Source organism: Danio rerio, chromosome 5 (assembly GCF_049306965.1).
Source record: "Danio rerio strain Tuebingen ecotype United States chromosome 5, GRCz12tu, whole genome shotgun sequence".
NCBI classification, from domain to species: domain Eukaryota; kingdom Metazoa; phylum Chordata; class Actinopteri; order Cypriniformes; family Danionidae; genus Danio; species Danio rerio.
The window spans coordinates 28545341-28561917 of NC_133180.1; the positions used below are offsets into that span (position 1 = coordinate 28545341).

At 35.3% G+C, this 16577-nt stretch overlaps 1 protein-coding gene across 2 annotated transcripts in view; it reads right to left on the reverse strand.

Moving 5' to 3' along the window:
* Positions 1-16577, reverse strand: part of ppp3cca (protein phosphatase 3, catalytic subunit, gamma isozyme, a) — a 72070-nt gene that overhangs the window by 15560 nt on the left and 39933 nt on the right. For both annotated transcript variants that reach the window (XM_005171876.6, NM_001166628.1), the window contains exons 5-11: positions 13219-13364; positions 12963-13102; positions 9876-9953; positions 7035-7129; positions 6245-6370; positions 5822-5899; positions 201-285 (exon numbers count right to left, since the gene is read on the reverse strand). In XM_005171876.6, coding sequence (XP_005171933.1) covers positions 201-285; positions 5822-5899; positions 6245-6370; positions 7035-7129; positions 9876-9953; positions 12963-13102; positions 13219-13364 — 748 coding nt within the window. The remainder of the gene's footprint in view (positions 1-200; positions 286-5821; positions 5900-6244; positions 6371-7034; positions 7130-9875; positions 9954-12962; positions 13103-13218; positions 13365-16577) is intronic.

The following is a 16577-nucleotide window of genomic DNA, read 5'->3' on the forward strand; positions in this document are numbered from 1 at the left end:
TCACTGACACCATCTCATTAATCCTAACTGAGAAAACTGTGTGAGTGTGTGGCATAAAACAAAACTTCATTGTATGAGGAAGTGTATCCTGTTCTATATACAGGATATGTTTTTTTTTTTTTTTTTTTGATAACTGTAATTATCCCCCAGGCATCATGCTGAATATTTAATTAAATGCACATAATTGTGTGCAGACTGACCTGAGCACAGAAAAGACTCTAGCCATCTTCCCAATGGCACGGATCTTATTTCTGATCACCTCCTTACGAACAGCAGGAGCCCCACCTGCGGAAACACAAATCCAGCATCAAAACACCACCACCTCAAAAGAACTTTGACCCACAAACAAGATAGAAAAGGGGAAACCAGTGTCTAGATGCTAAAAATAAGACTGCATGATTTCTGTTATTTGTAACAACGAGCAGGTATATCCGAATTTAAATAAGATATTCCAACTTTCAATATGTAGTTTATTATTTAACCCTTTCACATGCAAGTTTCAATACTCTTGCTAAGCCCCCCTTCTGTTCGCTTTTTTAATATGACTGCTAATTAGAACACATCGCTTTAAAGTTTCCATGGTGACAAGTTCATCATGTGGCACACCACAGCCCTGATGATTTATGTATGTGTCATGTTTTGTTTTGTCCCAATTCCCAACATTCTAATTATGTTATGAAATATTTTATATTCTGATCCGCAAATATGTGTAAGAACATACATTTTGTCATTTAAACAGCCTGATAATGATCATATTTTAATCTATGACATTTAAGTGTATACTGCATCATTGTGTCTATGTTAGTCTACCCAAACTTTTTTGTATGAAGTGCCAAAAACCAATCATTATTGACAGCCTTGGGCTGAAGGTAAATATACCAAACTACAGTATATTACATTAAAGTTGCCATGGCTTTGTAATTGGCAAGTTTTTTTATTATAATTCAAAATAAATAGAAAACCTTACTTTAAATGGTATTAACTAATGCAGTATTAGGGCTGTGCGGTTTGGGGAAAATATCTAAAATTGCAAATTTTGATTTGATTTTGACAAATACTGCGATTTTGATTTGATTTGCGATTTAATTTTGTAGTCAAGCTGCATCTCAATAATCTGTAGCTTCTTACTGCTTTAAGATTAGTTTAAAAACTAACAACTAACTTACTTAAACGTTTATTCAAATTTGTTTTTAAATATTCAGAAAGGAAACACTAACTTTTCTCTAGAGAAAACGGTAAACAAATAAAATGACCTTACCTTTCTCTAAACTAACTGAACTCAAATTAGGAAGATAGTGTAGCTTATTATACAAACAAAAAATAGTAATTATAAAGATACAGAACACTCAGCAAATGTTGCTCTGAAGTTGTACTTTACCCTACAGTTGTCTGCTTGCTATACTAATTGCGATTTAGTTTCAGTTTCATAGCAGGGCACTCCTCATATGGCCATCTGTGGTGCTTTTTTAGGTGCTGTTTGTTGTATTTCCTCCTGCTGTGGCATCAATTCTTACAAATATCCTGTTTTTGTTCATTGTCTGTGACTTTGAAATCAAAATATTCCCATATTACCGATGTCCTATTTTTCTTTGATATTAATTTGTCTATTAATGCTTCAGAAGCAGCAAATGTCATCATCCCGCACTCGTCCATGCTTTCCTGTTAGTTTGTTTTATTGTGAGCCTTCCGCATAGTTCGGTTGTGCGTTTCTGATTGGGCAGAATGAAAGTGTGCTCACTCAGTTGGCTAGTAAGACTGTCAGAAGGCAATTTACGGCATTTGCTCTGGGAGGGGGAAATTAAATACAGATATATTTCATGTCGCAGCCTCTTGTGATTAGCTAATCGCAACGTTTCAAATCACGACTGCGATTAGATTCTGATTAATCACACAGCCCTATGCAGTATAACTTCTTAAACAACTCATTGCATTAAAAACATAATCACATTTAGAACATTGATAAGTTCAATGCTGAATATGTTAGTCAAGCAGGTTTATCAGTATGTGCAGTATGACAGTATGTACATTTCAACAAAATCTGATTCATTTACACCATTTCACTGAAACATTCTTTTGGTTAGCTTCTAACAATAAAACAAACAGACAAATAAATAATTTGAATTGACACTCTTGAAACCATCCCAACATTCTCCCTTTCTTCTCAGATGAGATGGCGGGCCAAATTAAAGGTTACCAAATTTAAGGTTTTGGGCATCTATAGTCTATATCATAGAAAATATCACTTTATTTGTGCTAAATTTTCTTGTTAAAACATTTATTTATGCATTATGTACTATTATTATTATTAATGATAATAATAGCTTTTTTGGCATAAAATTTATAGTGTAGTTTGATATAAAATTTAATTACTCATTCCAAACACTGAGACATTGGGTTGTCACATATTTGTTCATTTATTTACTAGATAACTGTATTACTCAAAAAAGTTTGGATTGATTCAACAGAGCAAACAAAAGTGAACCTATGTTGTTTTGCAGTGCATGCCATAATCTAACTGTACTATTAGCCTTCAGTGGCCTAGGGAGTATTTGCAGAATAGCGTCACGCCTTTGCTCTAGTTACTTAAGCAAATCCATTTCCGGTTCACTAATGACACAAGGTGACATTACAATCCTACATAAGTATAAGTATGCGTGTCTATGCAAACCAGAAAATGTTCCTACAAACTGTGATAATATTTCACAGCTTATACATAGGAGTTCTACTCTCTACAACAGGCTGCCTAAGCAGGAAGCATTGTGGGAAGGCCTAAGCAGGCATCAGACCTCCGGGGAGAGCAACTCAGACAGCATGAATGACAGTTGGACACTTTTGAAGACCTGCTGTCTACATGAATGATGACCAGACAGACAGACGCTCACACACAAGCACATGCTCACACATGCTCAAGCACATTCAAGCTGTTCTGCATTAAATTATGTCACCAAATGTGAAGCAAGAGGAAATCAGCACATAAGGCAGTTGTCAGCTCACCAAACTTTAATGAAGTCTTTATTGTATATTATGTGTTCATTTAAATTGAATTTTTAAACTGATTAAATGTATCTGTGCCAAATCCACAAATTAATCCAGTACCTTCAAACTGTTATCGATTACCTTTTGACTGTTAAACTGCCCCTATTATGGATTTAAATTTACTTTCATGCCGCGTGTAACACAGCTCTGAGTGAATGAAATCATCCAGCTAAGTGTTAAAGTTAGAAAGTGCACCATGTATAAAGTTTTATTCTCTCTTCAACAAAAAGAGCCAATTCAGAGTCCTTTACAGTCAATATTCAAAAGGACCTTTAGCTTTTTCTGTCATGACAACGAAGAAAAAATTGCCCAGCCACATGTTGCGTGCAGACCCAGGAAAACCTGAAACCCCTATCCCTGAAACACTATAGTGGATTCCGTGGGATCAGATTGCATCATGTAGTGAAACTGCTGTGCTCTGCACCTAGAGCTTCTTTAATTACTTCAACCTAGAAGTGTGACAAAATGGTTGCCACCCTGGTCTCTGCAGCACACAAAATATGCATTTAGCTGTATGTGTGTTAAGTCAGCTTCTCACAACTTAAAAATCTAAAACAGCTTTCATGCCAGACATGGAAAACTCTGCGCTATGAAACCCATTCATTTCAAAGGCCCAACACAAGCTTGCGCAGAAATGTATTAATTACCACTGACAGTTTATCGTGGTTATTAATTGGAGTTATGATGATGAATAGTGCAATATGCTGGTGTACAATCTGCAGTAGTGTTGTCATGGTACTGAATTTTGAAGATCTGCTTGTCTGTATATTCACCTGTACCACGTCTTTGATCTTGTGGGGGAAACCGGAGCACCCAGAGGAAACTTAGTGAACATGCAAACTCCACACAGAAATGCCAACTGACCCAACTGAGGCTTGAACCAGCGACCTTCTTGCTGTGAGGCGATCGTGCTACGTACTGCGCCACCGTGACGCCCAAAATGCGTTTACCTTTACCTAATTATCCAAACTACTCCCATATGATTTGCTTACTGATTAAATTTTCCAAACACCTCCTTTAAGTGAGGAGGTAATATGCAGTGATTGGTCCAATGACCCAGATCAGATTGCATCGTGTAGTGAAGCTGCTGTGCTCTGCACTGTGAGCTTCTTTTCTTAAACCACAACCTGAAATTCTGAAAAAAATAGTTGCCACCTTGGTCTCTGCAGCACACAAAATAAGCATTTAGCTGTATGTGTGTTGAGTTGGCTTCTCACAACTTAAAAAACTAAAGCGGCTTTCATGCCAGACACGGAAAACTCTGCGCAATGAAACCCATTCATTTCAATGGCTTGAGCCACACCCATCAAAAGCTAATGCAGATATGCATCAATTACCACTGACAGTTTATCATAGTTATTACTTGGAGTTATGATGAAGAATAGAGCAATATGCTGGTGTATAATCTGCAGTACTATTATCACGATACCGAATTTCGAAGATCGGCTGATCTGTTTATGTGCTGATATACGAGTGATTCATTGATGAATCGACTGATCTTCATGACAATAAAACACCCCAGTGTCCCTGTCATTCATGTTTGCACTCGATAAACAGTGGTAAAGAGCAGTAAACCGATGACCTTTATATCCAATCACAGTTCTTTCTGTTGAGCAGGGAACACAATATCAAATTGCTGATTTGAAATTCCAGTACTGATTGGAGTATCGTGACAACACTAATCTGCAGTGCTTTTTCAATACACTCCTGCATTGGGCTCTTATGTAGACCACAGCTTCTAGTTTCAACCACAGCTTTCAACATTTGATAAGCTATACTCCAGTAATGGTGACGTGTGTTCCGCTTCAGACACACTGCATGCAGTAGACCAAATTACAACAGACTGGGTCATTGGACCAATCACTGCATATTAGCATCATGCAAAGGAGGTGTTCGGAAAAATTAACCAGTAAACAAGACATATGGGATTAGTTAGGATAATCAGGTAGAGGTAAATGCATATTGGGGGTCACGGTGGCGCAGTGGATAGCACGATCGCCTCACAGCAAGGTTTGAGCCTTGGCTAGGTTGTTTGGCATTTCTGTGTGGAGTTGCATGTTCTCCCCGTGTTCGTGTAGCTTTCCTCTGGGAGCTCCGGTTTAGACATGTAGTATCAGTGAATTCAGAAGGCTAAACTGTCCATAGTGTAAGTTTGTGAATAAGTGTGCATGGATGTTTTCCAGTGATGAGTTGCAGCTGGAAGGGCATTCGTTGCGTAAAACATATGCTGGATAAGTTTGTGGTTCATTCTGCTGTGGCGACCCCTGATAAATAAAGAGACTAAGCCAAAAAGAAAACAAATGAATGAATGAATGAATAAATGCATATTAAAAGACAATGAATGTGTTTTTTGATCTTGCATGCATACAAGCCTGTTGTTGGGGACTCACAAAACCAAAATAAGAGCCTTTTATAATACATAATAGATGCACTTTAATGTTGCTCAAATGTGGCATTCATGCATTACACAACAACTGCATAAAATACCGTAAGTAGCCTACTACTGAACAATAAAGTATATAAACTATATTAAATGTGAATATTCTACCTAATTTTATTTATTTTTTTTATTGATTGCTCTCGTATCAATAAAGATCTTAAACACGGATTACAGTGAGTTATTTGAATTGTGGAGGGGTATTATAGCATCTTACATTGAATTAGTTGGGCATAAATTTCCACCCCTGTCTTGCATATCAACAGATAAAAAGTGTAACTTCAAGACAATGTTAATTTCTTTGGATAAACGCATTTGCAGAGTGCATAAACAAGAAAACCTCCTCACCTTCGCACAAGTCATCTCCCTCTGACATGAGTTCATCATCAGAACAGATATTCAGGACATTCACCAACATCTCAGTCACTGTAGACAAAGAGCATTCTTGGAAAATACATCCAGTAAATCCATTTGCTTCTTTTTAAAATACGAACTCAACTTCTACGTTATGAAGCTGTATGAAACAATGTACACAAAGACTTTAAAAATTAAACTGAAAAACTTAGGAAGTCTCAGATGATTTTATAAATGATGCCCTTGAACGTGCTGGCACACATTTTATGACGTTAATATGACGTTTCAGGGCTCTTTCTCTCTGCATTCTTCCCACTGAGAGGACACAGTCAGCTACCAAAGACAAGCCACCAACAAGGTCATTCTAGCCTCTCTTCCAAATGCTCTGTCAAATAGATTCACAGTCTGGACACTTACCTTTCTCGCCCACAAACGGTAATGACCATGTAAACACATCCATGAAGTTGGGCAACCAGTACGGGTGAGGAGAGCAGTTGAACTGTCTAATGTTCATGACGTTGTTTTCATATTTTAACACAGCCGCTGAGAAGGAAAAAACAAAGACAAGCTATTATGTACGTTCATGAATGTTCTCAGTCAAAAGAAAAAGAAAACAAAAGAAAATCAAGCAACTTGATAGGGTGCCATGCAGGTTTACAAACAGTCATCTGATACTTTGTAGCTGTAGATGTCTAGACAAATTAGACTCAATATGGCAGCTATTACAGTTTGTTGTAGGGCATATTTTATCTTCGTATGATTGGTGATTTATTTTATTCTCCAGCGTTTCAAATTAGCACTCAAACAATAAAAATAAAACCAGAAGCTAATCATAAATTATTAACACTCTTTAATGGGGAAAAAAACTGAGTGGTACTCAGTGGTTTCCCAAGTGTTATTAAAGGGTTTTGTTATTTCCTGTTTTGTTTTGTTTTTAGATTGGTGTTGATGACAGAATTATAAAATGTGACACGGCAAATAAACTGATCTTTTTGTTGGTTTGTTTTGCATGACACAATGTAACTTGGTGTAAAAAAGAAGAAAAAAAGAAATGATTTTAAAACTTTACTAAAATTAGTTAATGTCTATTTAAAAAGTTAATGTTACAAGATTTATGTGTTAATTACATTTAATGTTAATGTTAATATATGTTTAGTGTCAGTTTATTGTCAGTTACAAGAAATTTTTTTTTAAAAAGCTAGCATACCTTTGTTGTTATAGACATCTAGGTAATTTGGTGCTGAGAAAATAGTAATTAATGAAGGGAAGCCTGTTGTCTGACTTTTTCTGTACATCCTGTACCTGTAACGGAAACACACACAAAACGCTTTAGCTGTAGATTAGCTCAGTGTGTCAAAAAGGCATCTGGCAAGAATCAATAGAGGAAATGCTCTCCATTATGGTCAGATAATGGGTTCTTTTCAAAGTCACTATACTGATCAGACCATCTACAGTTTCAGTTGACACCCATTTCTTCAAAAAGAATGTTGGTAAACAGGCAATCGATTTACAGCCATTAACATCCATATTAAGAAAAAAAATGTATATGATATAGGGCTGCACAATATTGGAAAAAAATGACATTGTAATATTTTGTATCTACGATACACATTGTAATATGGAGTACAATTTCTCCAGATTACTCAAATGGCTCTAACTGGCAAAAATGTTTTTAGAGTAATTGGAATCATTTTGTAATAAAAAGCATATGGAGAAACAATAATAAACCAATAACAAACATTGATATATACAGCAGAGCAAAGAAACAAATAAAAAAACAGTGCAAACATCAAAAGTCCAAGGCATTCAAAAAATTTGGAAAAAAAATATCTATTAAAAAACCTTTATTGACATGGCTATTCCCCAAAAATATGCCTATGTGTTCTGGTAAACACTTGCCTTCATCGGGTGCCTTGGGCTTACTTTTGCTGGTTATTCTGATGAATTCCTTGCCCAAAGGGCACGGACACATTAATTAAGCTACTCCTGAGCACTTTTTATTTGGAAAATAAACAGTGATTTATAGTTATCTGGGAGTCTACATAAATTAAAGTCAAATAAAAAAGCATTCATTGTATTTACATAAATGGAATTAATCTTCCTACAAGTTACGAAAATTATAATTTATTGCGCTTGAATGCTTTAAACTGGCTATGTTCAAGCTATTATTTAAAATAAGCTAAAATAACACTTTTTTTTGGAGGGAGAGGGGGGGTGGGTCAACTTAAATCTACTTAAAGGTAACTTAATTAATTTGTGTTGGACAACATGAACGAATTGTGTAGAACCCTGCATTTTTGTGTGTACATGGGCCTAAAGAAAGCATGCAAATTATTATTTTTTGGTTACATTGTAAAGTCACTTCCTAAATGTAACCATAAATCACGACTTTTTTTTAACTGTGCCCACTGGTCAACTATAGCCCTTGGTTGGGCTTCGTTGGTCCGTCGGTTAGTCTAGCTGTTTTGTTGTGTTTCACATGTCACCTATTGCTAAATTAACGTCATAGCTCATTATCCTGATTCAGCATCTAGAATTAATGTTGGCCGTTGACTGAAGAGAGCGCTCTGACTGGTTATTCGGCAATGAATCAGAGCACAAGTGTGATGCAGAAAGTAAAAAAATCATGCCAAAAAAAATAGACACAAAGAGGCCAGCTGTTACTTCTGTGCATTTCTCAAATATTTGTAAATAATATGGATTATCTGATTATCAGACATATTTGCGAAAGCTAATCTATTGTGGTGAGTGACAATTACTGTGGTAACAGTACTACTAATAAATGCTGCTTTGTTCATGCTTTGTCTGCGCATGTCGGAAGTTCAATTTCCCCTTGCCGAACGAAAAAAAACAGACAAAGCTGACATAGTTGTGTACCGGCCCTTAAGGTCGATATACACTTCAGCATGTGCAAGCGCTGACACGCACCTCTCAAAAGAATGTAACTAAAAATCGCAATGACACATAGCGCAAACTCAGTGATCGGTCGGGTTGGTAGCACTGAAGAGTGTAGGCGGAGCCGAGAGCCGCACAAACCCGTTGAAGCGAGAGTCGAGTCTCATGAAGGAGCTCCAGATGGAGACTTTTGTTTGGTGTTTACCTTTTGATTAAAGTTGATGCACGTCCACCAGTTCCTGCCTCTGAATAAGTGAGTTTGAGCTACTTGTACATTACCGAGGAACATAAATACCTACTGCCAGCTAGCGTTTCGGAAGTGTTATTGCAGAGCAACAAACAGCCCGCAAAAGTTTAAATGCACAGCTCTGCGCAAGGCAGGAGCCGTGGGTAATGCCTTTCACTTGACGCAGAAATACAAATCAGCCTTTAGCGGAGCAAGAAAACAGACTGAACGGAGCTGAACACGTCCTCTTGCGCAGGTGTTTACAAGCGATCCAATACAAGGTGACAACACATCTGGGTTTTGCTTGTGCTAGTTGTTTGGCATCAACTTGGAGTGTCGCAGGTCTTATTCCACATTGCAAATCCTGTAATGTGACTATTGAGAATGCACACATTTCAATATCAATGCTGAAACAATATATTGTGCAGCCCTACTATGCAAGTCAATGGGGATTAGGCAGGGGAAAATAAATGGTTTCAAGGTTGTTTTCATGCAATAAAGTTACATTATTTCTGCAGTATAGACGTTTTATTTTTATTTTTTTAAGTGTTGTCAAAAACTTTTTTTTTAGGGTAACAGTATCTCCAGCAGAAATGGACCATCCACATTAAAAGCTACTGGTCAGGCCTCCATTCAGCAAACATTTGAGAAACAAATCGCTTATGCACCAACATCCAAGCATGCTATGGACCTGAACAGTGAAATGGCTTATTTATATCCAAAGAAAAGAAATACATCCAAATATGCCTTTCTAAGGTGTAAAGAAATCAGCTTAAAAAGGCATAAAAAAGTTCTGTAAATACTGGGAGTTATTAATGATGGCAGAATTCGATTTTTTAACAGGCAGACACAGAGGGAATACATTGGCATTACAAAATGAAAGCTAAAATGAGTAAAGTCTAATAAAAGAACACAATAAATACTTACCCTGCATCTTGTGCTTCATGCGCTCTAATTACTGACAAAAGGTTATTGTTTGTCAAAAAGTCACAGACTGCCGCATAACTGTAAAACAAAAGAGAGACAAATTCTTGAGTATCGCACAGTGATAGGACAGACATTTCATCCCTTCTAAAGCACTTAATGAATGGAGCATGAGCCAATGCACTGGACCCTTCTTAGTACTTTTTTGGGGGGTTCTTCCAGTCGATTAAGCCCCAATACTGTGAACTCTCAAGCTCTAAGACTACCACCTGCAGTCTGTTAGCATTCAGTTGGCGTGGCACAAACAAATGCCAGCTGGACAAGCAAACAGTGAATAAACACACTTATATATACACCCAGAATGAAAGCAGCTGGGAAACACCGATCAGGTTATTTCCAGAAGTCAGCATAAATCAGAAAGGATTTCCGCACCAGTTCACAAATGCCTGCATGGATGATTCAAGTACATGAGCAAATGCACAGAAGACACAGAAAAAAAAAATGTTTTAGAACAACATTCCAAGCAGATTCTTTCCTACAGTTTTCTGAAATACGTCAAATAAGTGTTGAGCTATTTAATACTTGGGTTATTATAAGTGATGAGAAGACTCATTAGCAAATAATTACTGACCCAAATGTTACATAAAAATGATTTCAAAATAAGCAAAATTCAAAAACCAGTGATTTCCATTTGAATAAGGAATATGGAATAATGGGAAAAGAATAGGCAAACACTATAAAACATAAAAAGAAGCAATAATAAAGGTCTACCCCAAACTAGAGTACATTCAATCTATAAATACAACAAATATTCTAATTTAATAATAATAATAATATATTTTTTTCTAAATGTAACTATAAATTTTCTACATGAAGATAACATTAAAATTGGGAATGCACCGATATGGATTTTTCGGCTGATATCAATAACCAATAACTTACAGTATAAGATTTGGAGGCCGATAACCGATATATCAGCCGATCAAAATAAATATTTCAAAATGTTTTATTTTTATACAGAAAACAACTGATTTTATTTTTAAAACTTTATAAAAGTTTGATATGATCTTATAAACTGAATAGCCTTCTCAATTTCAAACGGAGATTTCTTTATTCAGATTTTACATAAATCTGCATGCTAAAAATCTTTTTTTTGCATAGCCAATTAACATGCAACTTGACTGTTGCAAAAAAATAAGTTAAATAACAAAATGGGATTTAATTAAACAAGTAAACGGAAGCAACGCGTTGATAATAACAAATAGTCATATTAGATTACAAACAACCCAACGAGACAATTTAAACCAAAAGACACAATGACACTCTATCAAACATAACTACAATGATAAGGAATGTGATTACTTATTAACCATATTTATTATTATTGACGCACCGCAATACCACACAAAGGACAGACAGACTTTGAAGGAAAAAATGTCAGGAAGCTCAACCCACAAGGCAGTTGTGTACAATTACATATTCTATCGTTTAAAAGACATCTGCATAATTTTCCATTTCGGACCAATAACCATAACAATACAAACAGCATTTATCTGCTGATATCAATATGGCTGCCGATATATCGTGCATTCCTAAATAAAATAAACTTAAAAAGGATAAAAAGTTGACATTTAAAAAGAATGCATTTTAGAGAAGTAATAACAATATCACAAAACTTATATGTTTATCCAAGGGTATTATACTGTCAGAATCTTATACCAGCCCAAGCCTAATGGAGACCAACAACAGCTGATAAATATTCAGTCATTCATTTTCCTTCAGCTTAGTCCCTTTGCTCATCAGGGGTCACTACAGCAGAATGAACCGCCAACTTATTCAGCATATGTTTTACACAGCAGATGCCCTTCCAGCTGTACCCCAGTACTGGGAAACACCCATACATGCTCATTTGCACAAATACGGTACAGCCAATTTAGTCTGTTCAATTCACCTATACTGCATGTGTTTGGACTACGAGAGAAACCGGAAGACCCAAAGAAACTCAACGCCAACACGGGGAGCAGCAACCTTATTGCTGTGAGGCAACAGTACTCAACGCCAACACGGGGAGCAGCAAACTTATAGCTGTGAGGCAACAGTACTAACTACTGAGCCACCGTGTCGCCCCCAGCTGATAAATATTCTAATTTAATAATACATTGTAAAACCCAAAAGCTTAAGGTAACTCCAACCATTTAACAAAATGGATTGCAACAAACCATTTAAGTTCATAAACTAATCCTAATGAGAACTGTGAACTTAAAAGATTTGAGTAAACAAAGCCATTTGAGCACAGTAAAACCCAATAAATGAAGAGAACTCAAACCAGCTGAGTACTGTAAAACCCAATAAGTAAAGGCAACTCAAACCGTTTGAGGAAACTGATTGCTACAAACCATTTCAAGTTAAACTAATCTATATGAGTACTGTGAACTTACTCCATTTAAGTTGAAGTAAGGAGGTATTAAATTAACTTATCAACTTTAAGACTGAGTTCAAAACTCTTTTCAATTGAGTAGAATTAACTTTCAGAATATTCTGAGTTAACTACATTCATTTCATTTAATATAGTTGACTGTTGGGTTTTACAGTGTAATAATAATAATAATAATAATATTTTATAAATGTAAATATCTATTTGCTACATGAAGTTCACATCAAAAACAGCTTGATAATATTTTTTATTATATCACATAAAATAACATTTTCTAATTTTGAAATGGACAAAAAATGCACAGAGAAAAACTAATAAAATAAAAAAATAACATCAAAAACTTGGATTTTTTTTACATGTTTAAAACTATTAGAATCTAAAGTAATGTAATCTAAAGTATTAGATCTAAAGTAATCAAATAATATTGACAACAATTTAAATATTTTATTTATTATATTTTTATTATTGTTGTTATTATTATTGTTTATCATTATATGAAATATTTATAAATATTTCATTTAATTAAATAAAAGTTTGTCATGTAAATAAAAATAGAAATCAGTCAAGCTATATTCTGTGTCAATTAAGCTGTTATTTTGTCAAAAAAATCTAAGTCACTGTACATGTATGAACTGGATGACCCTTTCCTGTTGTACCTGAAGAAATAGGAGCAGCCTCTGACGGAGTTGTGGTTAAAGTGCTCTGCCGTCTTCTCACTGCCGTAGTCCTCTCCCGGGTCAGCCCAGATCAAATCACACATAGGCCCGAATGCCGGGGGCTCCTTAAACCTGTCTAACTGCACAACATAGCGCAAAGGCAGAGAAAGAGGAATCAACACGTCTTGTAAAATGCTGTAAAAAGGCTTAAAGGGAAAAAAACAGAGCAACAACAACAACAAAAATGGACACTTACTTTCCTAATGTCGTCTAAGCAGTTAATTTCTGGCGAGAGGCCACCATGAACACAGAGGAACTGCTGATTTAGAAGAGCTGCAAGAGGCAAGCAGTCAAAGGCCTCCATACATGCATCATAAACCCTCTCTGAATACTTTATTTTACCTGTGAGAAAACAAAGACAGGACACATTGAGTTTGGTTGATCGAAGAAAGCCTGGAGAGACTCCATCCTCCACTGAATCATTAAATATCAGATATAATTTATAGGGATATTCATGAATGTGATATTATTCTTTGTGCTGCATTTTTAAATAAAATGCAAGTTAGAAAACTAAAACAGAATCAACCTTCATAATTCCAACAACAAATAGTCGTTGATCGCTCATTTATTATAGGTAATATATCAGTTATCTTTGGTTGATATATTGATATTTCATCTTAATCAAAGGTTGACCTGATTAAGAATACAAGCGTCATTTGTGATGGCTCCAGCATCTATTTCTCCCTCATTTAAACAAATGAATTGGACAAAGATGCATCTATAATACAAGCTTTTGGATCTTTTTTTACTTAAACTGCTATATTTAAATGTGCAGTAGATGATTCAGAAACATATTTTGTTGTGCTGGTTGAAAGTCTCTTCACATTACAATATAATAATTCAAGTAAATGATCTAAGTGTATTTATATGTATTTTTAGATGCTGGGTAAAGGATAAGACAGAAATGTTCATTCAATTAAAAATTGTCAGGCTGACAATTCCCATAATTCTGATAAGTAGCCCAAACTCTGTCAATAAATGTAGATTTTTCACGCAGATTCAACGTTTGTGCGTTTGCGAATGGACGCGCGCCACATTCATGTGAACACGAGAGAGCAACAGCAGTAAAAACAAATGCTGAATCAAAACTTTAAAATCCTGAATTAATTTCACAGTTACTTATGCATGCTGAAGTAAGGATGACACCATGGCTGAAGTATTTCAGACAAATAACGTTATGTTTTAAAACCATTTTTGTCACATAAAGCTTTTGTAGATGTTGTTTATGAATGAGTTATATGCACGTGTTGTTCAGCCACTGAAATCTTCCGCCGAAACATTGATGGGACTAATTTAAATTTTAAAAGGGACCTTTTACAGCATCGATAATGTAGATTTTAATTTAGTTTAACAACAAAACATATAGTAAATAGCACTATTCTTATATTCACAATGGTTAATTTTTGAACAATGACAACCTGTGACGTGCTCTCTATATTGTTTACCATGGCACTTTGAATATTCGATCTGAAATAGCATGCAAGTATGGCTTAGTATTAAGTGCATGCCGCTGGCCAACCACTAAACATACAGTAGTCGCTTTAGGACAAAGTGCATGAGAGAGTTAGACCAGCGATTCTTCCATGCATGAAATATTGCACATTATGTCATGTTTTGCTTGCTAAACAACTGAAAACGTGGTAGATATATTAGAGCTTTTCGTTTGGAATTGTAGTATTATAAAGTACTGTAAAGTTTTCTAACCGGCAAATGACATGATCTATTGGAATCTTTACGCAACACGTTTGTGATTTCAGGAGGTGAGGCTCTTGACGAAAGGGTGTTTACAAAAATACTATGCAGATGTTGAGCATTTTGACAGATCACCTACTGCACCTTTAAGGTCAAATAAAGAAAATTTCAAGAATGATTTGAGGGAAACAAAACACAATATGTCAGCATGTTCTCAAAATGTACATTTATAGGTAGCATCGACAGAGTAATGTCTCATAGATCTCATTTTACATAGGAAAGCTCAAGTCTTGCATAAAAGACCAAAATATAGAAATAAGTTTAAACTGATCACACAATAAAAAGTGCAGGTTTTTTTTAAGTATCTTTGTTGTGTTTCCCAATGAACAACAATTTAGTCAAATGTTTACTTATAAAATAATACATAATAAAATTACATGATACAATCCTGTCTAATAGAAATATTATAATTTGTTTTATATTATAATTTAACATTAAGGTAAGGCTGCTTGAACATGTGTTAATTTGTGTAGTTTATATTTACATTTATTTATCTTCCCCATTGTTTTTTGTTTTTTTTAATAGTTTGGTTGGCTTCTCATTGAACGTTTTAAGTTATTGTTAGGGGGTGCTTTTGGGAATAAATAAATAAATAAATAAATATGGAACAACCGCTTTTGACCAGAGTTTATGTCTATTTATTGTGGAAGAACATCCAGTAAACTACTGGAACTTAGTCAATAATAAACAAAAGATAAATAAAAAATAATTGACCCCATGATACATTATTTGATAATCCTTTGAACATTATTGCTGCCAATTATGACCAATTCAGTGCATCAATGTTAAATTAAAAAACTAATAATAAAGAATTAAATAAAAAATAAAGAAAATGAAATTACAAACCTCCAACCTTTGGATGTTAGCGTTAAGCAAAGTTAAAAACACAGCGCTATTTTAAAATGTATTCCAATAAACTACCTAATATATTTTTGGAACTATTGAAACCCTTGAAATTCTCAAATAAATACATGCACCATTTAATCAATAAAAGCCATCCTCGTCGAGAACATGTTAGATGTTTTCCGCATATTAATATTTTGTGATGTCAACCAGCATGTCTGTACAGTAATAACCCGACCTAAAGCGACGAGACCTGCCACCAAGCAGACAAAAGCAGCAGGGACTATTCAATTAAATTCAAATGAGCCTAATTAGTGCAATGCGAATACTTAATTCAGCTGCTGATTAAGCTTATTAATACTTCAGTATCTGGACTGAAGTAGTCTCATTAGTCTTGTCTTGGTTTCCACTAAATACAGCTGGGTTATTACACATTCGCTCTGTGAACGAGGTCTCATGGAGAGCACTTGGGCTTCCACTGAACGGGCTACTATAAAACCACCTCCATCTTTGTTATGCAGAACACAATGGCCTCAACGCTATTGTATGAGCCTAATAGCAAACAGTGTTCATTTCAAGCACAAAGGACTAGTGCCACTGACCCATACAAAACCCGAAATCAGGGATTTAATCAGACCTTCAAAAGAACCTTCATTTAAATTCCATTTAGTTTGAACTAAGAAGCTAAACTATACGTGCTATAGTGTGCTCTATAGTAGCTAGTATTGTAGACCTATAGTATAAATGAGACAAATGGTCATTAGCTTAATCATTTTGTGTTGGGACAACATGAACAATGTGTGCTGGTATAACCACCTGGTTAGTGGACCTGCGTGGGACTGTAATCTTAGGTGTTATAAGTTCAGAGAAAAATTTTTTTCAAAGTTTCAATTAAGGTTTTGAGTTTATTAGCTGGTGGAGAAGTGGCAACTGAACTTGGTGTTGGCAGCTTTATTAACA